General features: G+C 44.1%; 1 protein-coding gene and 1 non-coding gene across 2 annotated transcripts in view; both read left to right on the top strand.

Moving 5' to 3' along the window:
* LOC138972672 (nephrin-like) overlaps positions 1-20,745 on the top strand; it is a 36,043-nt gene extending 15,298 nt beyond the window's left edge. Inside the window, exons 5-15 of the mRNA XM_070345329.1 lie at positions 1,451-1,586; positions 2,383-2,730; positions 3,433-3,518; positions 4,026-4,272; positions 4,589-4,767; positions 6,059-6,191; positions 10,395-10,511; positions 10,828-10,861; positions 11,131-11,249; positions 12,888-12,955; positions 14,192-20,745. Coding sequence (XP_070201430.1) covers positions 1,451-1,586; positions 2,383-2,730; positions 3,433-3,518; positions 4,026-4,272; positions 4,589-4,767; positions 6,059-6,191; positions 10,395-10,511; positions 10,828-10,861; positions 11,131-11,249; positions 12,888-12,955; positions 14,192-14,371 — 1,647 coding nt within the window. The 3' untranslated portion in view covers positions 14,372-20,745. The remainder of the gene's footprint in view (positions 1-1,450; positions 1,587-2,382; positions 2,731-3,432; positions 3,519-4,025; positions 4,273-4,588; positions 4,768-6,058; positions 6,192-10,394; positions 10,512-10,827; positions 10,862-11,130; positions 11,250-12,887; positions 12,956-14,191) is intronic.
* A 993-nt stretch (positions 20,746-21,738) lies between these two features.
* On the top strand, positions 21,739-21,857 carry LOC138974956 (5S ribosomal RNA). The gene has a single exon (XR_011458469.1). It is a non-coding gene; the product is annotated as a 5S ribosomal RNA (ribosomal RNA).
* The last annotated feature ends 2,950 nt before the right edge of the window (positions 21,858-24,807 follow it).

The following is a 24,807-nucleotide window of genomic DNA, read 5'->3' as shown; positions in this document are numbered from 1 at the left end:
TAGTTTTGTTTTTGAAATATTGCTTTTCATAAAGCAGAAATACTGTAGTATCTGTTGTACATAAGAAAAAATCACTGGTTCACATGGTTCCTACATAATCTAACTTTTAAAGCTGGTTCTTGTGTGTATGTTTGTATGATGACGATAGGACCCGAAACGGCTGCACGGACTGAGACAGGAATTGCAGAGAATGTTCTTTGCCACTCGAGTCGTGTCATAGGGTACTTTTGGAATAGCAAATTTGAAAGGATTCTTCAAAAAACAGCGGAAAACATTATATACCCTGTGAGCTATCGAGGATCCTCCCCGTCTGGGCTGTCGAAACATGGTCTTGTTAAAAGACGTTTTCAAATGCGGTTAACGGGGAGATACACTCGAAGCACATTTAGCGAAGTTATGTTGCCAAATCATCAAAGATCAACATTTCACTACACGAATCGATGCACACAGTCGAAATAGATGTGACTTTCACACGACCGAAGACTGCTTACTAGCAGACTAGCAGACGACAAGATCTAAATATTTAGATCAGTGAGAGCAATCCGTTGAAGACCAGTTACTCCGCTTATTCGTCTTCAGTTAAGCTTATTTCCCCTGCCATAAGTTTCCTTGCAGATCTGCAGTCGCGTAGTGAAATGAACTAGTGTCATCGGAAGATTCTTCTCAGTCAATGATCAAAGCACAGTAAGTTCCATGCTGACAAAAGTCACTTTCGGACAACACGACGATTGACTTAATTTATGAGCCCAAAGGAAACAATTTCGACAAGAATGTACGCATTTGACATTAAATGAAACATTCATAGACAGTTTCCAACTCACCAGATCTGCCAAAGAGCCGTCATTCGTGAAAAAAAACGATGATTTTAATCAGACAGGTATCGGAAACAAGTCTTGGTCACCTGCATTATTCCTTCCGAGGCGACGTGACGGCGCCACATTTGTTTGTTTATGGCTGTTTATCGTGAAACAACACAGTTGAAATTTGTGTGTAAAATACCACAAATGTGTGGTGAATCAGTTCGTCATCTGCGTTTCGATGGTAATTCAGTCAGATTGGAGTTACTTTGAATCGAAGGCGAGGGTAACCTGCGTTATTTGTGTGACGGCGTGAACAAATTTTATTGCAATATTTTATAAAGTGTGGGTAAACAGGTCTGTTAATATGGTATTTTACTGGTATAAATCTGAAACTACCAGAGCTGAAATGGTCAAGCAGTCACAGTGATGAGGGTGTTAAATCTGATTAATTTTGGATGTACACCAGTGGTGCATATTTCCAAGCACTTTCAGATGGATTGATTTCTTTTGAATGGAACAGAACGTTTGGAACATACGTTTTTCAAGTGTAATAAAATGTTCTTCTTTCAGACAGCAGAGCACAAAATAACTGAAGACAGTGAAAGAAAGAAGATGCTTGATTTCTTGTCATGTTGCCATTGTCGTTTCAGGGAAACTGGTACGACGTGCAAGTTGATGGCGTGCTTGACATTCCGTCTGTTCGGCGCGACAACTCAGGGGTGTATCGCTGTTATGCTGAGAACGTTCATGGCTCTGAGTATCGCACGTTTAAAGTGGATGTGCGCTGTGAGTAACTTTTCTGTAGACTCCTTATTTTCAAAATTCATAAATGAAAGATCAAGTGAAAAAAAATGAGTTGTGTTGTTGTCTGCGGTAACAACTAGCTCCTCATGGCTAGTAAAGTGGAGCATTTTTCAGAAAATGTGTACACTTTGTAGGGTTAGAGAAGTTTATGTACATTATTTATATTTTTATTTTTGCCTGTAATCTGTATTAAAGCTACAGGAGGATGAAGCAGTAAAGGTTATTTGTATTCAAGATATTTTCTCAGAAGACAGTCCTGAAGATTCATGCCATAACAGCCGTTTCATACAATGGCTACAGTGGAACTTTAAGACTTCCGGAAATCTGAGAAAATCAGGTTTTTAATTGCGAGGCGGTAAAAACCCTTTGCAGGTAAATTAAAGAGATTGATAAACAGAATATCTTGAAAATCAAGTGTTAAGGGGGATTAAAACTGAAGCGGTCTCAGGGGGAACACTGACTTAATCTGTGTAAAATATTATTTTGGTCAAAAATACAAACAACGTATTAATCCAAGCATTTTATATTGGCCTATTAATTAACAAGATCGCCTGTTAACTAATGATTACGCCATAGGTAGAGGTCTTGAATATCCCAGTCACAAGCATGGACACGCGCTTTCAAAATCATTCCTCTGGTGCCCTTTCCTTTCATCACTGAAAGAAGGAGGGGGGGGGGGGCTATGCCTGCACAGTTCTGTACATTGTACTACATGTACTAGAACCCACTTTCTATGTTTTTCCAACTGTTTTCATGAACCTTGATGTCTTCACTGCAGATTCTCCAAACCTGCAAAACAGCCTGGTCAATGGAGTGGTCGTGAACAAAACCCATTCCCGGCCTTTCAGCGAAGGCCACAATGTGACGATCACCTGTCACTTTGACAGCAACCCCGCCCCCAAAGTGCGCTGGTTTCGTCACCAAGACAAAGACGTCACGTTGAAAGAACAAAGCCTGGAGGACCAGAGACCGGTGGTTACCACAGAGAACTCGTTTCCTCGCATCACGTACACCTCACAGTTTGCTTTGCCCAACGCCCAGTGCTCTGACACCAGCAACTACGTCTGCACTGCCAGTAATGAGCTGGGGTCAGGTTCTGATGGCCTCATTCCGCTTCGCATCAAGTGTAAGTTGGTGCCGGTCTGCTAGCGGGATATCTTCCAAAGCTGAGATTAAAGTTTCAGTCATGTACTGAGATGGGATCATAGTTTAGAGGTAGAAAGTGGACAGCGAAGTACGGAAAAGTGTCATCTAAAACTTGGTTGTAACTTGGAAGATGCTGTGAAATTGAGGGGTCACAAGACTCACTGCAAAGTGTTTTGCTTCAAATTGTGCCCTTTTTTTTTTTAAATTACAGGATTGTACCATGATACTTTTAACTGAAACTGACACACACACACACACTCACACACACACACACACTGACACATACTGACACACACATACACACACAGTTTGAATAAGATTAGTGACTGTACAGTTTCATTCAAACAGCAATAAGTATGCAAATGTCATTCACAAACATTTACGTCTTTTTAATCCGTACGACTCCCAAGAAAAGTTAGAAGCTCAGCAGCGCAAGAAAGGGAAAAGTTATCAGAAACAGATGGTTGGCGGATGGGTGGGTTTACGGGCATGAGGCATTTTCAGATCTAGAAATCATTGTTCATTTCACCAGAATTGGCATCATTTTTACAACAACAAAACAGGGAGGCATGCTTTTAGGTTTTTCTTTTCTTTTTTTTCTTTACAATTTTAATTTCTCATGCCTAGTTTAGGTTGGGTTGATTTTCATTTTGTTTTGTTTACCCTTTTGTCTGTATGTCAGGTATGCCTCGCAACACCCACGGGGAGCAGAGTCTGAAGAACATGTACCTGTCACCTGCAAATCAGGCGTTCACTGTCACCTTCCAGGTACAGCTCTTATTAGAGGAAACCCTTTTTATCTTACTTTTTATTCATATTTGGCAGGTTGATGTGTGGATATGCTGCAGCTTTGTGTGTGTGATCCTGTTTGGTGTGTGTGTGTGTGTGTGTGTGTGTGTGTGTGTGTGTGTGTGTGTGTGTGTGTGTGTGTGTGTGTGCGAATGCAAACTATCCTTAGAGTTGAATGGAATAGGGGGACGTAGTGGATGGGCATTTGTTTGCGGTTATGCATGGTGCTTTAAGCTAGAAAATATTTCACACCTGGTTCTGATTAACATTACATGTTGAATAGAGCTCTTCTCTACACTTGGCTTAACATACATGCGTGTTAACATGCACATACACACACACTGAACAGGATCACCTACACACTCTCACATACGGCATATCCATAAATAACATCAGCTAGTAAAACGTACACAGAATTACTGCATATCCAGAAATTACATCAGCTAGTAAAACATGCACACTAAATTTGCTTCTGCTTCTTTCCAGGTGGAAGCGTTCCCGCCACCAGAGATCACCCGCATTATATCGGAGAACAGCAGAGGTCATCGGCAGGTGGAGGTCAGGGGATCTAGCTGGACGCTGAACACCATGTCTCAGTCCACTCACCAGTATCTGACCACCTTCAGGCTCAGCATGCCCAACTTGACCCCAGACTACTTCGACAAGACCTACTACATGAACATCGACAACACTGAAGGGCTCAAAGTTTTGGCCTTTCAGCTGCGCGAAAGAGGTGACGCAAATTTTTGGTGTGTGTGTTGTGTTTGTGGTTGGTTTTTAGTTTTTTTCGTCAGGAGTGTCTTATTTGTGTGTGTGGGTTGTTTTTTTTTGGGGGGGTTTTCCGAAGTTTTTTTGGACAAGTTTTTAATAATAAGAAATACAATCTGTTTCTTTTAAGCCAGGAAGCAGAGTCAGTAGTCATGCAAAACCGAGTATTTTGTACATGAATATTGTTCATGTATGAGGTTTTGGGTCTTGTGCATTACATGCACTGTTAGTATTCTGGAACTTGGTTTGTTCATTGGGGTTATTTTGTTTTTGTACAACAGGTCCCCCGAAGCCACCAAAAAACGTAACGGCCAAGTGGTCAGATGACTCTCAAGTTCACCTGCACTGGATCCCTGGTTTCCATGGCGGCAAGCCCCAGAGGTTTACTGTACATTACCAACACAGTGACGTGGATGAGGATGTTGATCATTCGTGGCATTCTGTTCCAGCACAGTATGAGGTAACGAGAGCACCAGCAATGCACAAATGTGACAGGGAAAACCCACAACAGTCCAACCGGCCCAGGCAACTACCTCTTGATAACGACCACCTCAGAAACCCTGAAGAGTTTTAGGCCAAAAAAAAAAATAGGTCTGTTTACGGTAACCCGACCGACCCTATTTTTTTCGCGCGACCCTAGACTTTTTTTTGGCATTTGGGGAAAAAAAAAAATCTTTTGGGGTTTTTTGCAAAATAACGTAAAAATATGGTTTTTTGGAAAAGAAATAAAAAATAAAAATAAAAAAATCCCGACCTACCGACCCTATTTTTTTGGCCTATGTTACCGTAAACAGACCTTTTTTTTTTTTTTGGCCTTATATTAGTATGGAAAGGGCATCTCCGTAACGACGACCTGGATTGGCTGGTTCCTCGTGTGGCTGTTATTGACAGGTTCCCCTGTATTAGTGTCACAGTGATGGGCGCAGTGGCGTGGTGGTAAGACGTCGGCCTCCTAATCGGGAGGTCGTGAGTTCGAATCCCGGTCGCTGCCGCCTGGTGGGTTAAAAGTGGAGATTTTTCCCATCTCCCAGGTCAACTTATGTGCAGACCTGCTAGTGACTTAACTCCCTTCATGTGTACACGCAAGCAGACCAAGTGCGCACGGAAAAGATTATGTAATTCATGTCGGGAGTTCGGTGGGTTATGGAAACACGAAAATACCCAGCATGCCTACCGAACGAAAGCGGAGTGAAGCTGACTATGCTCTCAGAGTATAGTGTGGGGAACCCAAATGGGCAAACGAGCTCACACGTAACCAGAAAATTCTGGAACGCTGAAGAAGAAGAAGAAGAAGTGTCACACTGCTTGGGGAAAGCCGTAGTGGTGAACATTTATTAGGGCCCAGATTTTTTTTTTAGCTTTTTGCGCTCTATAGTGTCTAATCTATGTCTGCACTTAATGTTTTTGTTAAAATGAATAGCTTATTTTGGTTCCCTGTGTACACTTCCTGAACATTCCATATTTTTTTAGTTTAATTTCGCCGGACCCATTTATCAAATGTATACAGCACTTCATGCATTGTTAGTATATTTTTAGGTTGGGAGAACTGAATTAGCTCCTCTGTGTGTGTGTGTTTGTGTGTGTGTGTGTGTGTGTGTGTGTGTGTGTGTGTGTTTGTGTGTGTGTGTGTGTGTGTGTGTGTGAGAGAGAGAGAGAGAGTGATGGGCTGCTTTGAACAATTAAAAATTAATCAGCAGTGGTGTATCCAGTCAAATGCATTGGTGGTAAACTTTCCTGGTTTCTCTCTACAGGAAACACTAGAAGAGCAGCGGAAAGAGATGACACTGGGTGGTCTGAAGCCCGGCACACCATACAACATTTTGGTCACCGCCACCAATGAGTACGGTAGTACCAACTCCACCGTCCTGAAGGTTACCACAATGGGTGAGTGAACTGTTGAATGTTCGGATTAACATTATGAACATTAGAGAGAGAAAAATGCCTTCGTTGGTCAAAAACTCACACAAACAGAGCGCATGGAGCAAATTTCCTTGTTGCAAACCTTGACTGTTCTGATTGTTGCTAAACATGGGTGAGCTAACTGTTGTGTGTAAAAAATATAAAAAAAGCTTTATTGGTTCACATGTGTTTAGTCTCGCATGTAGGGAAAATAAAGGAAACTTATGAGCAGCAAACTAACAAGATGGGCGACAACTTTTAAAAGCATGGAAGCTGAAATAGACCGGGTTTGTTTTAGGCCTTGCCTTATTTTACGGCTTGTTTGTCAAATAATTTTGCAAGTGAAGTACTATTCCGTACATGCTACCTTCTGTTGTATAACCTCAGAAAATGAAACTGGCACCAACACTTATATTCTCTTGTGTATGGTTTATTTTTTGACAGAGGACAATGTATCTGCTGCCTTTGGTATGTCAAGAGTTGATCAAGACTATATTTTCATGTTATTTCTACTAACATTCTGCTTTTTTTGCGTGCATCATCTTCCCAAGCGTTGCTTGCAGCCATTTGGAGCTACCAGTGCAGGCAGCATCTTGAAGTTTTTTTAAAGTTATCTTTCTGCGTTACTTCTTCTAGCACTAGAGTCATTATCATCAGCTTAGGGTTTGAATTAACGAATAATGTTTCGCTTTTTGGTTGACTTTGGCCTGTTTGGTCAGCCATTGGAAAAAGACCTACATTTGCACTTCTCTCAGGTACTTTTGTAGATACAGGTGGCAGCATTTTAGATTTTGTCAAGTTGAAGTCTTTACGTTTGGACAACATATTTTAGATCTGTGTTTTGTTGTATGACCACAGCAGTAACATGTGGGTCGGGCCGCTATTTTCTCCCCCCTTTCCTAACCTAGATGGTGGGTTCAAGTGCTAGTCTTTCGGATGAGACGAAAAACCGAGGTCCCTTCGTGTACACTATATTGGGGTGTGCACGTTAAAGATCCCACGATTGACAAAAGGGTCTTTCCTGGCAAAATTGTATAGGCATAGATAAAAATGTCCATCAAATACCCGTGTGCCTTGGAATAAAGGCCGCGAAATGTGAACATTCGCCTAACAGGCTTGAGGTTTGCTGGTCGATGTGAATGCGTGATATATTGTGTAAAAAAATTCCATCTCACACGGCATAAAGCGCTTTGAACTTCGGATAAGGCGCTATATAAATAAAGAGAATAAAAAAAAAAATTAAAAAAAACTTACTTGCTCTTTTGTTTTAACAAGCAGTTTTGGGCTGTCCGGTTAGTGCGTTGAGTCAGCTATTGAAAAAAGGGTCCAGATTTACATTTTTCTCTGACGTTTTGTAGGTAGAAGCTTGTATGTTTTTTTAAATCATTGGAAAGGATAGTTGTTAGGTTGGGACAAAACATATTTGAAGATACCGTGCTTCCCATATAAGCCATCATGCAAACCATTGCAGACCTCTCCAAGCTTGTTCCTGCACTAAGTCAAACCATTGCAGACCTCTCCAAGCTTGTTCCTGCACTAAGGGCATTCTTCCTCCCACATTGATGTCCTACAATGACACTTAGTCAACTCTCTTTCTTCACCTGTCAACGCATCGCATGTTTCCTGGGCATTGGTTATTTCAAAGGCTGCATTTTGCACACACTGGTGTCTTTCTACAGGACTGTGAATTTGAGAAGGCAGGTGGCTTTAATTGGTGTGAAGATTTAAGAGGATAGAAAAGGGGTTTGTCTAATCTGATTCCTGTGGTTAGAATCTGCTGCAGTGCAGAAGTAAAAGTGGTCATTATTATGTGGTTGAGTGATTTGATGGTACATGTGCTGCCCTGTAATGTGAAGTGGGTTTGTTACCAGAGTTAGAAAAGACGTCGGGAGGTCTCCCATGACAGGCCTATACCGTGACTTTGGACCGAAATTGAGTGGTCTTTGGTCTCGACAGGCAGGTGGTCTTTATGGACAGGTGATTTATATAGTAAAAACTGTTAGGGATCCTTTGGGGTGATCTCAAGTAGCAGGTGGTCTTTATGGACAGGTGATTTATATAGTAAAAACTGTTAGGGATCCTTTGGGGTGATCTCAAGTAGCAGGTGGTCTTTATGGACAGGTGGTCTCCAGGGCAGGTTGGACTGTATTGTGGAAGAGGGGTTGAAGAAAGAACTTTGTGTTATGGTAACCATGGAGGCCTTGTTTTTTGACTAGCACTCTATATACAAGCACCAGATGCTGCATTAGGTATGCAGATCCTCACCGTTTCTTCCTTCTTTGCATTTCATTAGCATCATTTTTACAATCATTTTTTTCGCCTTGATCTGCGAGTAGAGCCCTAGACAGAGGCCAGCAGTGACTGTAAAATTGACTGTGAAATACCATTGAGCACAAATCAAACCATCCTCTCTCTCTATTTCTCCCTTGCCCTCTTATTCTGTCTGTGTATGCATATGTGCGTGCATACATATGTGCATGCATACATATGTGCGTGCATACATATGTGTGTGCATACATATGTGCGTGCATACATATGTGCGTGCATACATATGTGTGCACGCAGATGTCTGCATATGTTTGATTTTTGTGTTTGTGCAATTGAGTGAGTTCTTTCTTTTTACATTTAGTCAAGTTTTGACTAAATGTTTTAACATAGAAGGGGAATCGAGACGAAGGTCGTGGTGTGTGTGTGTGTGTGTGTGTGTAGAGCGATTCAGAGTAAACTGCTGGACCGATCTTTATGAAATTTTACATGAGAGTTCCTGGGAATGATATCCCCGGACGTTTTTTTCTTTTTTTCGATAAATGTCTTTGATGACGTCATATCCGGCTTTTTGTAAAAGTTGAGGCAGCACTGTCACACCCTCATTTTTCAATCAAATTGATTGAAATTTTGGCCAAGCAATCTTCGACGAAGGCCGGACTTCGGTATTGCATTTCAGCTTGGTGGCTTAAAAATTAATTAATGACTTTGGTCATTAAAAATCTGAAAATTGTAAAAAAATTAAAAATTTTATAAAACGATCCAAATTTACGTTCATCTTATTCTTCATCATTTCCTGATTCCAAAAACATATAAATATGTTATATTTGGATTAAAAACAAGCTCTGAAAATTAAAAATATAAAAATTATGATCAAAATTTTTTTTTCGAAATCAATTTAAAAACACTTTCATCTTATTCCTTGTCGGTTCCTGATTCCAAAAACATATAGATATGATATGTTTGGATTAAAAACACGCTCAGAAAGTTAAAACGAAGAGAGGTGCAGTAAAGCGTGCTATGAAGCACAGCGCAATTACCGCTACCGCGCCAAACAGGCTCGTCACTTTCACTGCCTTTTGCACTAGCGGCGGACTACGTTCAGTTTCATTTTGTGAGTTCCACAGCTTGACTAAATGTAGTAATTTCGCCTTACGCGAATTGTTTATCATTGCCTGGGCGAACTTGATACATTTTGGTAGTCTGTTAAAAAGCGCAAATTTAAACACTGCACAAGAGGATAGTGGGTTAATAAGTCCAACGCTTAACCTTGGCAACAGGTGTTACAGGAAGTCTTTGTTACTACTTTTTTCAATTACTTTGTTCAGATCTCGCTACTGTTCTCTTTCCTGTTATTTATTTTTTTTTTTTTAAATTGTTCTTCTTTAAAGCAAAAGACAAGACAGCATGTTGAGGGCATTTGCCAAGCAATGTTTTTGAGCAGTTATTTGTTATAGTGTGTGTGTGTGTGTGTGCGTGCGTGTGTGCGTGTGTGCGTGTGTGTGTGAGTGCATGCGTGCGTGCGTGTGTGTGTGTGCGGGTGTGTGTGTGTGTGTGCGTGCGTGCGTGCCCATACGCTTGCACACTCTTGCCTACATGCTTGCATGTGTGTGACTGTGAGCAGAGTGCACATATTTTGTTGGAGCGCTTGTAAATGGGATTTTTTCCACATCCCCATGGCAAGTTGATCTCTGGATATGATGATATCTAAGCAACCTTGTCTGCAGGATTTAGGTCAGGCACAGTGGCGCCACCCTGTTAGATTTGATGAAAAAGGCAGAGAAAACAAGGTTCTGAAAGGGAGAAAGAGGACATGTCTTGAAATAGAAATGTCGACAAAGAGGAGGAGTCGTCTTAGAGTTGTTCGTTTGTTGTTGTTGGTTTTGCGATTTTAAACACTTGTGTTTGACATTTTTCTTGCAGCAACAGCAGCTGCCAGTGCAGATGCAGGTGCCATTGCTGGTGCAGTCATTGGTGTTATCATCGTGCTGGTCATCATTGCCGTCATCGTCTTCATCTTTGTCATCAGACCTCGCAGAAGTGAGTTATGAGTGTAGTTATTATTCCGTGCATGTATGTTGGGGTTGTTTGTGTGTGTGTTTGTGTGTGTGTTTGTGTGTGTGTGTGTGTGTGTGTGTGTGTGTGTGTGTGTGTGTGTGTGTGTGTGTGTGTGTGTGTGTGTGTGAGGAAACAGTACAGAGGTTGGTGCATGTGTTTCTGAGCTTGCATGTAGTTACTTTGAGGGAGATAGCCCGCCAGGATCTATACTCCCCACCCAAGTCGTAGTCTGATGTTTGCATGTTGTTGTCAATATTTCATTACACATTTCATTATGTTTTTTGTTATTTTTCAACAGAGAAGAACAAGGAAAGCAAGGATGACTCAACAAAGTAAGTTCCTATTGGCATGTGTGAGTGTGCGCGTGCATGCGTGCCTGCATGTGTGTGTATGTGTTGTCTACTTTTGTCTGTCTTTCTGTGTGCGAATTCACATGCATGTGCCTGTGTGTGTGCGTAGATTTTCATGGATGTGAGTCAATCAGTGAGTTGCTCAAAGGGTTAGTGAATGAATGAATGAGTGGAGAAATTAGATTGTCTCTGTCACAAGCGAATTAGGTCATAAGAAGAAAACGTTAGCACTTTATCTTGCCTTGTGACAGAGAGCCCATGCTGGCCAGCAACGATGAGAAGACTGGTGGTGTCAGCACATTGCACACTGTGAAGGAAAAACCAGTGACCAGTCCACCGCCTGACCTTGTGAACAACAACGCTAACACTGGTTTGTTCTTTATTTGTTTGCAATGAAGTCTGTTTTGTTTTGTTTGCTTAACGCCCAGCCGACCACGAAGGGCCATATCAGGGCGGTAATGAAGTCTGTTCCGTCTGTGGTTTGTACATGCTCTGTACTACCACTGATGTCAGTAGATATTGTACATTCTTCCTTCCTTGTAGAATTTGTCCCGTCTCCCCAATGAGTTGTTGTTTATTTGGTAAGCATGTCATTTTGTGTGATTGAAGACACCGTGTGTTGGTTAGGCTGTACAAAAAACAGGTTTATGTTGAAAAACAAAAATTCTAGTGGGGGGGGGGGGGGGTCTGTGCAGCTGCTCTCCTGATTGTGTTTGTGCATGGATGCTCCTCTATGTCTGCATGCACACAACACACACACACCAAAAGAGGAATAAAGCTTATTAACCCCTTCACTGCCACAGTATAACAGCATTATCCGAACGGTCTATGGGAAAGAAATGTGTTTAGAACCCCTACAAGTACTTGGACAGTGGTTACCTCCCATTTAGTTTTCAGAAATGTCCTGAAATGTTGTTGACACAAATCCCACGTATGAGATACGGTTATGGGCGTAGGACAAACCGAAAATGACCACGTATTACATACGGGGTGGGCAGTGAAGGGGTTAAACTTGCTTAGATATTCAAGTGCATGCAGACCTACACAGAAGCTTGAGCAAACACACATGCTTGTATGCACACAGGCGCTTGCACACACACAGATCTCTCTTTTCTAGATTTGCAGTTGCTCTGATAGACGTTTTCAGGAAATAACTTTTTTTTTTAAGGGATGAGGTAGAGTAAGAGTCCAAGCTTTCCAAAAGAGGCGGAGCACGTACCACGCTTCTGATCGGCTTTAACCTACAACTGGGACAAACAGCGTATTCTGATATGTGTATGTTATGCATCGTGCGCTCAATATGATACCCTTTTCTACAAAAAAAAAAGTGCACATCGGAGCGATGCTTCGCCACCGATGGCTTGCTGATTACTGGAAGTGTTCATTAAGCATGTGTGTTTTTCTAAGATCTTGTGACCTCAAGCCAAACTCACTTGACCGCAATGGAAACACGTTGTGAGCGATCACTACGGGCTAGCGATCATTGCCGCAACAAATCGTGAACTCTGATGGACTCTTCAATGCTGGTTTTTCAAAGAAAGGAGTAACTATTGAGCGCATGCTGAATATCATACTTATCAGAGTTATTTTTTTGTCCCTATTGCAGGTTAAAGCTGATGAGAAGCGTGGTACTTGCTTTTCCTTGTTTCGAAAGCTTGAACCCGTAAAAGGGGCCCTTACTCCACCAGACCGCTGATAATCCTGACAGAGTTGTTTCCAAACATTGTCTAGTACAGCGCTGAAAGTCTAACAAATGGTGTACTCGCCTTTGGCTAGTAATTCTGAAAATTTACTAGCCAGAGAGCAAACTTTACTAGCCAAACCAAAAATTTGTTTCTGCAACTTTACTCGCATTTGACAAGTAAATGAACATTTCTACTCTCCGGTTACATGTTTCTACTCGCCATGGCGAGTAAAATGCTCGCATCTTTCAGGCCTGTTCTACCAATTCTGTATGCTACTTTCCCAAGTCTTGTACAAAGTCAAAACGTGCATGTTTGTGTCATAGAGCCGAGCTCTCCAACTCCGGCAGCAGCTGAAAAACCACGCGTGGAAGGGACGGAGAACAGGATCAAAGTAAGACACACTGACCATGTGTTGCACCTCTTACACCTGAAAGTGGCTGTTTTGTTGCTGTTGTTCAGGCGGGGATGTAGCTCAGTCGGTAGCGCGCTGGATTTGTATCCAGTTGGCCGCTGTCAGCGTGAGTTCGTCCCCACGTTCGGCGAGAGATTTATTTCTCAGAGTCAACTTTGTGTGCAGACTCTCCTCGGTGTCCGAACACCCCCCGTGTGTACACGCAAGCACAAGACCAAGTGCGCACGAAAAAGATCCTGTAATCCATGTCAGAGTTCGGTGGGTTATAGAAACACGAAAATACCCAGCATGCTTTCTCCGAAAACGGCGTATGGCTGCCTAAATGGCGGGGTAAAAAACGGTCATACACATAAAATTCCACTCGTGCAAAAAACACGAGTGTACGTGGGAGTTTCAGCCCACGAACGCAGAAGAAGAAGAAGTTGCTGTTGTTTTTTGTTTTTGTGCTAACAGCATGAGCTAATGTCTTTGTTTTCCTTCCTGATATTGTTTATTGTTGTTTTTATTTTGCTTTATTTATTTATTTATTTTTTTTAGTGAGGCTTGATGGTACAAACCAAAAGGACAAGTTGAAAAATAAACAAAACAATCTCTTGTAAGCATTAGGAGTGGTTCTGTTTAAAAAAAAAAAAAAGTTCAGTGTATGCAGATACATGTATTTTTGAACCTTGCAGTTTGTAAATACTTTTGGTTAATATATGCATTGCAGACCTGGGAACCCATACGATTTCGCCGTATTTTGTACGCATGATTGTCTAGAATACGATCAGTACGTTCAGTGGGAACAAAATATGACGAGAAAAATACCAAGGCTACTTTTCTTAACAAGCGCATCCCGAGGCCGATTCAGTATTTTGACACATGATTAGTTGTTGTCAGTAAACATTGAAAGACGAATTTGTTTTTACATGTAGGTTATTTGTAAACGTTATTAACGGTGCGACGGACGTGTGTGAAGCATGTTTGAATCATGGGTGTTCAAATGCGGTGTGATCGAGTACGCTCATTGTTTCTGAAAATACTCCAAGTTTGTCTAAGTGTACTCCAAGTGCAAAACAGGGGTTCCCAGGTCTGGCATTGCTTTAAAAATGTGAATTTGTTCTCACCTGTTTGTGTGTGTATGTGTGGGTTTTTTGGTCATTGTATGGGTAGTGGGATTTAGAACAGATGTATACCAAATGCTAAACACAAATACTTTTTATTTGTTCTCAACAGAATGCAGACGGGCTGATCTATGCTGACCTTGACCTTGACAAGAGCAAGGACGCCAAACCACCACCGGAAAGAAAAGACGCGGTGAACTACGAGACCATCGACTTCACTCGCACAGCGCCCCACGCCACTCCAGACATTGAACTGGCCTCAGACGAGGAGGAGCTGCCGTCTAAAAACTGAACAATTACTGGACGAGCAGAAGTGAACAGAGAATTGTCAGAGTAGCTTCTTCTTCTTTCTTCTGCGTTCCTGTCGCCATGCTAGACTGTCAAGGTTGTCGATGTAGTGAAGTCTGCAGTTTGCCGCAGGGACTCCGCTTGGTCCCACAGTTTCTCCTTCAGGTCCACCATCTCTGGCCAGAGTTTGCTGCACAAGTCTGGAGGACATGTTCTGGGGTCTGCGTGCCTGTTCCACATGTGCAGTTGTTTGTATGGGAGATCTTGATTCTGTAGAGGTGGGCTAGGAGCCAGCAGTGACTAGTGGTCAGATTAGCAAAGGTTTGTGAAGAGAGTGAGAATAGAAAGAGCTGCCTCTGAAAGTGATTCCAGTCCTGTAAAACCTGTACATGAGTGAAAAGGGAAGAAAAAGCTAAGAAAAAGAAAGTGAGGCATGAGACTGTCACGATGGACTGAGCTTGCAGAAGAACTTGTCGGTCTTCAGTACTTTTAAGTACGGTAGAAAGGGTAAGCATTGTCGAGAAATGGGACCCTGGGAGGTTCTGCCATGGAGGAGGTCAGGTTTGGTGGAACTAGCTTTTCTTCACATTTGTGCCGTACACCAAAGACCAAGGTTTGAAGAGTGTATTGTTGTTTGATGTGTCGCAGCAGTGCTTTGTACTTAATCAGTCACTATGTAATACATTTTGCTCTTACAGCACCTAGACAGTAGAAGTGTTCGTTATGAGAACCCCTTAAGTTCTGTCTCGCAACAAACAAAAATTAAAAATGAAAGATATCTGAAGGTATCTGGTTTTAACAGACCCTACATACTTTGTGCCTTACAGTTTGAACAAGATGGCACGTCCAAATGTTTTTGTCAAACTTCATGCATATTATATGTTGTGTATTCAGGCTAGAGTTTCTATGAGCACATTTCTTAGGCAGTGTTTTATGGGTTACCAAAAAAACACTATGCCTAACTAGTCAGTCCACGTCATATTTTCTGAACTGGCAAAATGGTTTTCATCTTCATCAGTAACTTAGACTGTACAGGCGTAGGAAGCGTTAGAAAGCTTAGGCAACAAAAAAAAATTGTCTGTTTCTGGTAACATGGCTAAAAAAAATAAGGTCGGTAGGTAGGGATTTTTTTTTTTTATTTTTTACCCCAAATGTAGACCAATAAAACTAACTTTAAAAATCGCTCAAAGAGACTGGATTCACGATACATAGAGACAAGACACTCAACACATTTACAAATCATCAGCGGACTTTCGTTTTCACACGTTTTTGTTGTTCATTTTCTCACCCTGTCCTTTACCACAAAAACAAAAAAACAAAAAAATTTTGAGTTTGGAAAAAAAAGTTTAGGGTCGGCGCCGAAATTTAGGGTCGGTCGGGTGACCAGAAACAGACAATTTTTTTTTTTTGGCCTTAGTAGTGTGCATCATTACTCACGTGTTAAAGTTGTGGCAGACTGAAAACATAAACTGAGATGCAAAATCTGACCTGTCCATCGGCTGAGATTGAATTTAGCAAAGAATTGTTTGAAAGTTTTCTTGGCTGCCATTGTGGCTTTCCTGACACGCTGGTGGTAAATACCGTGAGAACTCAGATGTGCATCTCACCTTTACATCAGCTGAGATCAAGTTTTGCCAATTGCTTTCTGGAATGAGCAAACAGTCGTGGTTACTTCTGAGATAAAATTTGTGAGGAGCATGGAGAGGCCTTGATGGAGCGGGGACAGGCATTGATGTGCATTTCTCAGCAGCAGCTGAGGCTTGAATTTTGCAAAAAGTTATTTCGAGCTGGAGAGCAACTGTAGTGATGTTTGCTGGATACCAGACATTGTGACTCCTGTGGTTAAAATGACGCTGTACTCCTGTGGTTAAAATGACGCTGTACTCCTGTGGTTAAAATGACGCTGTACTCCTGTGGTTAAAATGACGCTGTACTCCTGTGGTTAAAATGACGCTGTACTCCTGTGGTTAAAATGACGCTGTACTCCTGTGGTTAAAATGACGCTGTACTCCTGTGGTTAAAATGACGCTGTACAAGGCAAGAACTATGATGTTAAGCCTACCCTTTCATCAGCTGAGACAGAAATATTGGAAATGTGTGCTGGCTGTCCTTGTATTTTTTTGTCACAGGTTCAGTAAAGTACAGCGTGAAAATGCATAGCATGGAAACCTCTTGACACAAACTGCATTCCAGCAAAAGTACTTCTAACAGAAACTTTGCTTTTTCAAAAAGTGAAGTACATGAAGATTGTACAGTGTACCAACTGAGCCATTGTGTGTGAAGCAAGAGCTGCGTGTGAAAGGAGTTCTGTGCAGGTTTAACCCTTCTGTATTATTCGCCTTGTGGTGTTTTATAATTATGTGTGACTGATGAGATGTTAACTGTGTAATTATTTGCCATAGTATAGAGAAAATACTCTGTAAGTAGAAAGGAGTTGTGTACGGTTTTCCATGCAATATACTTAAAGCGTTACAATATGTCCTAGTCTGTACAGGTACCTTAGCTTATCAAATCCGCATTGTTCATCCTTGCAACTACCGCAGAGAGAGTTACGTGCCTTGTAAAAGTACTCTTCAGAAAATATTTGGATGTTACAACATTAAAATCACACACTGTATTATTGTAAACTGAATTTGCAAATGGTGAGCAAAACAAATCACAAAAACTATTTTTGTAAACTGAATTTATTTGCAAACAGTACGAAATGTGCGCTATGCCTTGATAACCACATTTTTTGCACCCAAACCGCTGTCAAGAAAGTATGGTTGGCAAAAGAATGGGGAAAATGGTTAGAAGTTGTCTGATTTTTCGCAGCTCTTGTGTTTTTCCTCCTTCCTTTTCCCCCTTTCTTTTTGATTGAATGAAAAACACACCAATACCAGCCTTAAATGATGCAGCATATATATTTGATAATAGTTGTTCTCAGTTTGCATTAACATCACAAAAACCAAAGCCCACCCTTTTGTGTGCTGAACCACATAAAACCTATGAAAGTTCAGCAAGGAGACTTCTTCGAGAGCTTGCCAGCCTACAGGATAATGATAACCAGTGGCCTTATTGAACAAAATCACTAACTTTACAAGTTCGGTTTGAACAAATTTTCAACATGTGGTTGTGATACTGTTTGTGATGTTACTTTTATTATAATCACCCCCAGATACTCAACTTGATGTTGTGTTTGTCATGAAACAATTAGTACTAAGATGTTGTCATGCAAAGGTTGCCATTAATTGTTAGATGTTAGTAAGGAGATTTTGCTTTTGCAAATATACTGTTCATCATTCCAATTTAAGATATGGCCAAACATAGCTGGTCTGTTTTTGTTGAGGTATTTATTTTTTATTTGAAGGTGATCTATTCTTGAGTCAAGATCTCAGTGTACCTGACTCTGAGGTAATTAGCACTGGAAAAAAGAACCAAACTTTGCCATCTATGTTTTAATTTGCATTAAGAAAAGCAATACATGTACAGAGGTAAATCCTGGGCCAATCCTTGCGAATATGCTATTTTTGAGGAAAAAAACCAATTTGCCATTTTTTCACATATAATCAGAAAAATGTTTATCACAATTTCCAGAGAGGTTGTATGTCAAACTGTAGTTCAGTGCTTCGACACATAAATTCTAGCAAAAAATCTCTTATTCTGCACTATCTTTTATTCTGCGCTATTTTGGCATGTGAGTTTCAGCACATGTATAACTATTTGTTGTTATAAAATAAATCTTATACTTTACTACTTTGACATACTAGTAATCGTAAGCCTCATAAAGTAAAGCTATAAGATTTCATGTAAACATGTTATACAGTGTATGCACATTATTTTATGGTTATGTTTATGTTGTGGACTGGGTGGCCGAGTGGTAACGCACTTGCGCTCGGAAGCGAGAGGTTGCGAGTCCGACCCTGGGTCAGGGCGATAGCAATTTTCTCCCCCCTTTCCTAACCTAGGTGGTGGGTTCAAGTGCTAGTCTTTCGGATGAGACGAAAAACCGAGGTCCCTTCGTTGTACACTACATTGGGGTGTGCACGTTAAAGATCCCACGATTGACAAAAGGGTCTTTCCTGGCAAAATTGTATAGGCATAGATAAAAAATGTCCACCAAAATACCCGTGTGACTTGGAATAATAGGCCGTGAAAAAGTAGGATATGCGCCGAAATGGCTGCGATCTGCTGGCCGATGTGAATGCGTGATGTATTGTGTAAAAAATTCCATCTCACACGGCATAAATAAATCCCTGCGCCTTGAATATGTGCGCGATATAAATTGCATAAAATAAAAATAAAATAAAATAAATAAATCCCCACGGAATACGCACGATATAAGCCTCATATTGATTGATTGATATTGATAAACAGCTGGTCCGAATGAAGGAGCATACAGTGATTTGGTTATGAACAGTCCAGTTTTGCAGTTTAATCTCTACTTACTTACCTGTGAAAGAGGATGATACAGTTGGTTAAAAGTTTTATGAATAAGCTTTTGTAACCTTTCTTCTTGCTTTTCTCCGTCATTTTCCTCTTTAGAAATCCCGCAGTGGGGCACTGCGGTTATGAAATTAAAGGCCCCTCCTGTTTTTGGAACCGCAGGAGCTTTCTAGTTTGCTGTTAGGTAGATTTTTGGTTCCTCTTTCCTGTCATGCTCTCTTTTTCTTCATGAATTCTTTTCTTTTTTCTGCCTTCTTGCTCATTCACCTGTATTTTTTCCAAAAATCTCTTCTCTTGCCGCTTGTCTTGCGATTCATGTATAGTTTAATCTGTTAGTGTTCTGATGTAAGTCCAGCAGTAGATAGGTTAAGCCTATTTTAACATACTGGAAACTGGTAATCTTCCAGTAGGTATTAATTTAGTTTTACTAAAGCCTGCTGGGACACAAGTAATGGGTTAGTGCATTTGTAAACAGGAATCGCTTGACAAGTGGCCCCCTTCATCCCCCCTTCCTCGTCCTGATATGGCTCTGCGTAGTCGGCTGGACGTTAAGCAACAAATAAACAAACAAACAAACTCTTTAGAAAATGTTATGTACATCGGAGACTCTAGCAGAGTAAGTAGAAGAGGGGAGGGGGCTTTTCTATTGTCTTTGGAGATAATTGTACCTGGCTGCTGTTACTCATTTTCAATGACAGCAGACAATTTTCCCCACACTTTTGTGACATAAAAAGCTCTTGATATTTTGACAGATTGTGTAAATGACCATAGAAACCTTATAATTGGTAATTATGATGAATTCTTTTACACTTTCTTGTGATGGGATGTTACTGTTGGAAGTGACTGTGACATTGGCTAGGTCTGTGATTTCACCATGAACCATAAAAGCCTTACTTTTGTTGTCTGTACAATCGTTGAAGTTTACTGTGTTACGTTTGATCAGTGCGTTACTTCGGATGACTTTACAATCAATCAGAAGCCTTTGTTTGTTGCATTCCATTGTGCTAGACACATTCCAAACGGAACGACCATTTGGCAGTTCATATTAATGTTTCCCCTGAATTGTACATGCACATAACATGCACAGTGTATCTACTTATATTCCACAGCTGGGAATTATGGGGTAACAGCATGAAGTGATATTTGACAGATGCATTAATACGAATTATATTGCGGAAAGTTATGTTGAGAGACAAGAAAGGCTTAACCCTTTAGGCACAGAATCTCCAATACAGTTCAGATGAGATTTAATTGGCAAGTCTCTCTTTATTCCCTCTAGGCATGCCGTTTCTCGGCAAGAAAAGGTGAAATCGAATTTGCAGATGATCGATGCGACCCTTACGGGATCTGCATTAATGGACGATCTAGTAGACAATATTAGGCACTCAAGGAGGCATTGGGTTAGAAGCAATGCATTACCATTTCATTGCAGGTACATTGTATTTTAAAACAAGGAAAGCTGTACAGAGGTTCCTGTGGTGTGAGGGTCAGTGATAGGTCGAGTCCTCTCAATAAAGGACACCTCCTGTTGATTTTTGCTCTGTAAACTTGACCACATGACACCTATTACAAGAGGACACCTCCAATATGGGGACACTCGCGGCTGGTCCCAAGGGTGTTCTTGCATCAGAGGTACCAGTTTAGCTCATGTAGGATTGACAAGATTAGTCATGTGGGATTGACAAGATTAGTCATGTAATCCAAATATCTATTTTCATACACAAAGAGTTACATTGAACTACTCAACTCAAATTTTATTGGCTTCAATTTGTAGAAGAATTTGTCTTGCGCTTGGGAAAAAGTAAGAGTATAACGTATAAAAACAGCATTCATATCACATTTCATGTATTCCACACAGTAATCACTAGTATAAGCCTACAATTATCACATTTGTACCTGTATCATACATGCAAATAAATAGTATCACATTTCCACGTATCACACACAATATATACAGTCAATATAACACTTACCTCGACAGTACTATTCTTGCACATTATCTATTATAGGCCGAAAAAATTGGACAAAACGCTGAGTGGGTACAATTATCTCCCATAACCATGCGCCACCGTGGATCCCAAGCACTGTCCGAGTGCTTCCCCCTTACAGGATGTAGGTGGCGCGTCCTCTTTCTTTTTTCGCGCGTGTCAGACCGGCTGTGTTTCTGCTACGCTCCCGGATTATTTTGGACTAAGAGGCTTCTTTTCTGTGTGGACTATCACCTGTTGGATTATTGTGTGTTATTCCACTTCTGGCTTGAGGCTACGTTGTGTTTCCTTCAACTTGTGCCTCCGTTTTTGTGTGGCGGACTCGGCGTGCCTCCCGTCCTACTTCGTGGTGACCGGTCGTCTGCTTCTCGTTTCGCCGCATTCACTTGAGTATTGACCTAAATTTTCTTTGAATTTTGTTAATTCTCGGTCTTTAAGGGTACGTACAGGGCGAGGTAGGATGTCTCGTCCTGTTTTGGGCTCTGGTTCTACGGAACCAGAGTCTGCCGGGGGCAACCCTTCTCCGGGCGCCCAGCGTCATGTTTTACGCACGGAGAAGGGGATCTTTCGGCGCTCCGACTCTCCCTCCCCAAACGCTTTGCGTTTGCGGCGAGGGAGGGCGGAGAAAGCCTGTTTGAGCAAGCTCAATGCGAGCTTGCTCAAACAGGCTGGGCTTGAGCCTGGGACTTCGGGCGGGGCTGCGCCGTCGAAGGTTCGGGGAAGGTCGAGGGGAAAGAAAAAGCTTCTTTCTCCTTCTCCTTCAGTGGAACAAGCTTCCCCCCCTTCGACGCCGTTGTCCGGCCCTCAGTCTCAGGCTTCAGCTCCTCCCGGTTTCAAGCCTGGGGGGAAGGTTTCCTTCTCCTCCCTGGCTCGAATCCGGGGGCAGGTCGATTCCCAACCCTCTTTGGGGGTTGGTGAATCCGATCTAGGGGCTACTGGAGAGACTCAGGTTTTGACAGCCAACGGCCATACCACGTTGTAAACACCGGTTCTCGTCCGACCACCGAAGTTAAGCAACGTCGGGCCCGGTTAGTACTTGGATGGGTGACCGCCTGGGAACACCGGGTGCAGTTGGCATTAAAATCTTCCTTTTCCGGTGCCTCTCCTGTGCCCTCCTCGGTTTCCACCGCTGTGGAAGCCAGGAGGGACACGGGTCCTCCTCTGAACTCCCTCGCTGGGTCGTCTGCTGCTGTTTCGACAGTAGTTTCGGCCTCCTGGGGGGGGAGATCGGAGGAGATGACGGGGTCTCTGAATTCCCTCCCCGCTGGGGTTGGGATGCGAATTGACCCCGTTCAGGGCGGTCCTGTGGGGGCAGGGGTTTCAGGCTTCGTGCCTACGACCACTGCTACTACGGTTCCCTCTGACGTCCGTGTGACTGGTGGCTGTCCCTCTATGAAACGCTCCGGCCGACTAGTTACTGGACGTGGAGGTGTTCGACAGAACGTGGTACTTCTGTCGAATGGTCAGGGCGACGGGAACATTGTTTCTGTTGCTCAGACCGACACCTCCGACCGGACCGTCTTGACCCCACGCCATTCCTTAGCGTCTGGTGTTCGGGTGACGGATGGTCCGGACCAAGGGTCCGGAACGTTCCAGGCTTACGGGTCGGGATCGAACCGGACCCACGGGTCCCGACTGGACTTGACCTCCGGGTTTGGTCCGGACGGGACCCATGGTACGGGACCGTACCGGACCTTAGGGTCCGGTGCGGGACAGTACCTCTGGCCCTTCCCGGACCTACGGGTCCGGATGGTACGGTACGGGACCAGTGGTTCGGTCGGTCTGTTGACCTCTGTTGGTCTGGGTGGTCTGGCACCGAACCGGAACACACCGGACCACCGGACCTACGGGTCCGGATGGTACGGTACCGGACCAGTGGTCCGGTCGGGGCCGGACCACTCGACCACCTCTGTTGGTCCGGGTGGTCTGGCACCGAACCGGACCATGCCGGACCTACGGGTCCGGATGGTACGGTATGTCCACGTCCGACCGAGCCACCCGAACACTTCTGTGGGTACGGATGGTTCGGTACCGAACGGGACCTCCGGATGCTACGGGACCGGACCGAACCTACGGGTTCGGATGGTCCGGTACCGGACCAGTGGTCCGGTCCGAACCGGACCACCCGACCACCTCTGTTGGTCCGGATGGTCTGTCACCGAACCGGACCATACCGGACCTACGGGTCCGGATGGTACGGTAGGTCCACGTCCGGACCGAACCACCCGAACACTTCTGTGGGTACGGATGGTTCGGTGCCGTACGGGACCGCCGGATGGTACGGGACCGGACCACAGGACCGGAACACCGGACCACCCTATCGGATCGGTCCGGACCACCCGACCACCTCTGTTGGTCCGGATGGTCTGGCACCGAACCGGACCTACGGGTCCGGATGGTACGGTATGTCCACGTCCGGACCGAGCCACCCGAACACTTCTGTGGGTACGGGTGGTTCGGTGCCGAACGGGACCTCCGGATGGTGCGGGACCGGACCGGACCTACGGGTCCGGATGGTCCGGTACTGGACCGGTGGTCCGGTCCGGACCGGACCACCCGACCACCTCTGTTGGTCCGGATGGTCTGGCACCGGACCATACCGGACCACCGGACTTACGGGTCCGGATGGTACGGTGTGTCCACGTCCGGACCGAACCACCCGAACACTTCCGTGGGTACGGATGGTTCGGTGCCGAACGGGACCTCCGGATGGTACGGGACCGGACCGGAACACCGGACCACCCTACCGGACCGGTCTGGACCACCTCTGTTGGTCCGGATGGTCTGGCACCGAACCGGACCTACGGGTCCGGATGGTACGGTACGTCCACGCCCGGACCGAGCCACCCGAACACTTCTGTGCGTACGGATGGTTCGGTGCCGAACAGGACCTCCGGATGGTACCGGACCTACGGGTCCGGACCTACGGGTCCGGATGGCCCGGTGTCGGACCACCCGACCACCTCTGTTGGTCTGGATGGTCTGGCACCGAACCGGACCATACCGGACCACGGGTCCGGATGGTACGGTATGTCCACGTCCGGACCTAACCACCCGAACACTTCTGTGGGTACGATGGTTCGGTGCCGAACGGGACCTCCGGATGGTCCGGCACCGGACCGGAACACCGGACCACCCTACCGGACCGGATCGGCACCCCCGACCGGACCGGACCATTTCTTTTCTGATCAGACCCGATGGGTTCCTGTTCAGTCTATAAATGGCGGGGGTTCGTTGGCTGGGCTGACCCAACAGTCGCAGGGTTGTTGTTTTTCTCCCCCTTCGGCTGCTGGAGACGTTTCGTCTTTGGGGCAGGGGTCTTCGCGGCCTCTTGCTTCTGTGGGCGTTTCTTCACAGCCTGCTTCATCGCTTTCGGCTCTTCCCCCTCAAGCTCCCTACACTCCTGCTTTTGAGGAGTTGTCGGGAAGTGAAGAGGAGAGTGAGTCGGAGGACGATAGGGAGGAGGATCAGGGTCGCCCTGAGGTTAACACTGATCCTCTACCCTTGCCGGTTTCTGATGGAACTTCCGAAGCTATGCTTCGTACTTTGCAACAGTACATGACAGACATCACGCGGCGTCTTGACGTCACGGATGCCTCTCTTAAGCGTCTGTCGTCTAGTGTTGACACACAGGACCTGGACCCGGGGTCTGAGGACGAGAGGCAGGAGGCTCGTCCTCGCACAGCTAGAAGGACGTTTGAACAGTTTCAGGACGTCCTTCCCTGAGACGCCCTCTCGTCCTTTGAGTCCGCTTCGGCCCGGGCGCGGGAGGCTCACGCCGCGTCTGCCGGCGGCTCGTTTTATGAACGATCCGTCCGCCGGCAATTCGCGTTCCACCCTAGTCTTAGTGCCACGGTGGAAGCGGCAGCACATCGCCTGAGGAGTACAGATTCACGTGCAAACGCGACCTATGTTCCTCGGGAGGACGCGGGTTCAGTGCCATGCTTTCCTTCGGGAGGCGCACCTCCACTGTTTCCTCGTGTCCAATCTGTTTCGTCCCTCCCTTTTCCCTTTGACTCTCGAACTC

The sequence above is a fragment of the Littorina saxatilis genome, linkage group LG8 (genome assembly GCF_037325665.1).
Source record: "Littorina saxatilis isolate snail1 linkage group LG8, US_GU_Lsax_2.0, whole genome shotgun sequence".
Taxonomy (NCBI): domain Eukaryota; kingdom Metazoa; phylum Mollusca; class Gastropoda; order Littorinimorpha; family Littorinidae; genus Littorina; species Littorina saxatilis.
This window is presented reverse-complemented; position numbering and strand designations above follow the sequence as displayed.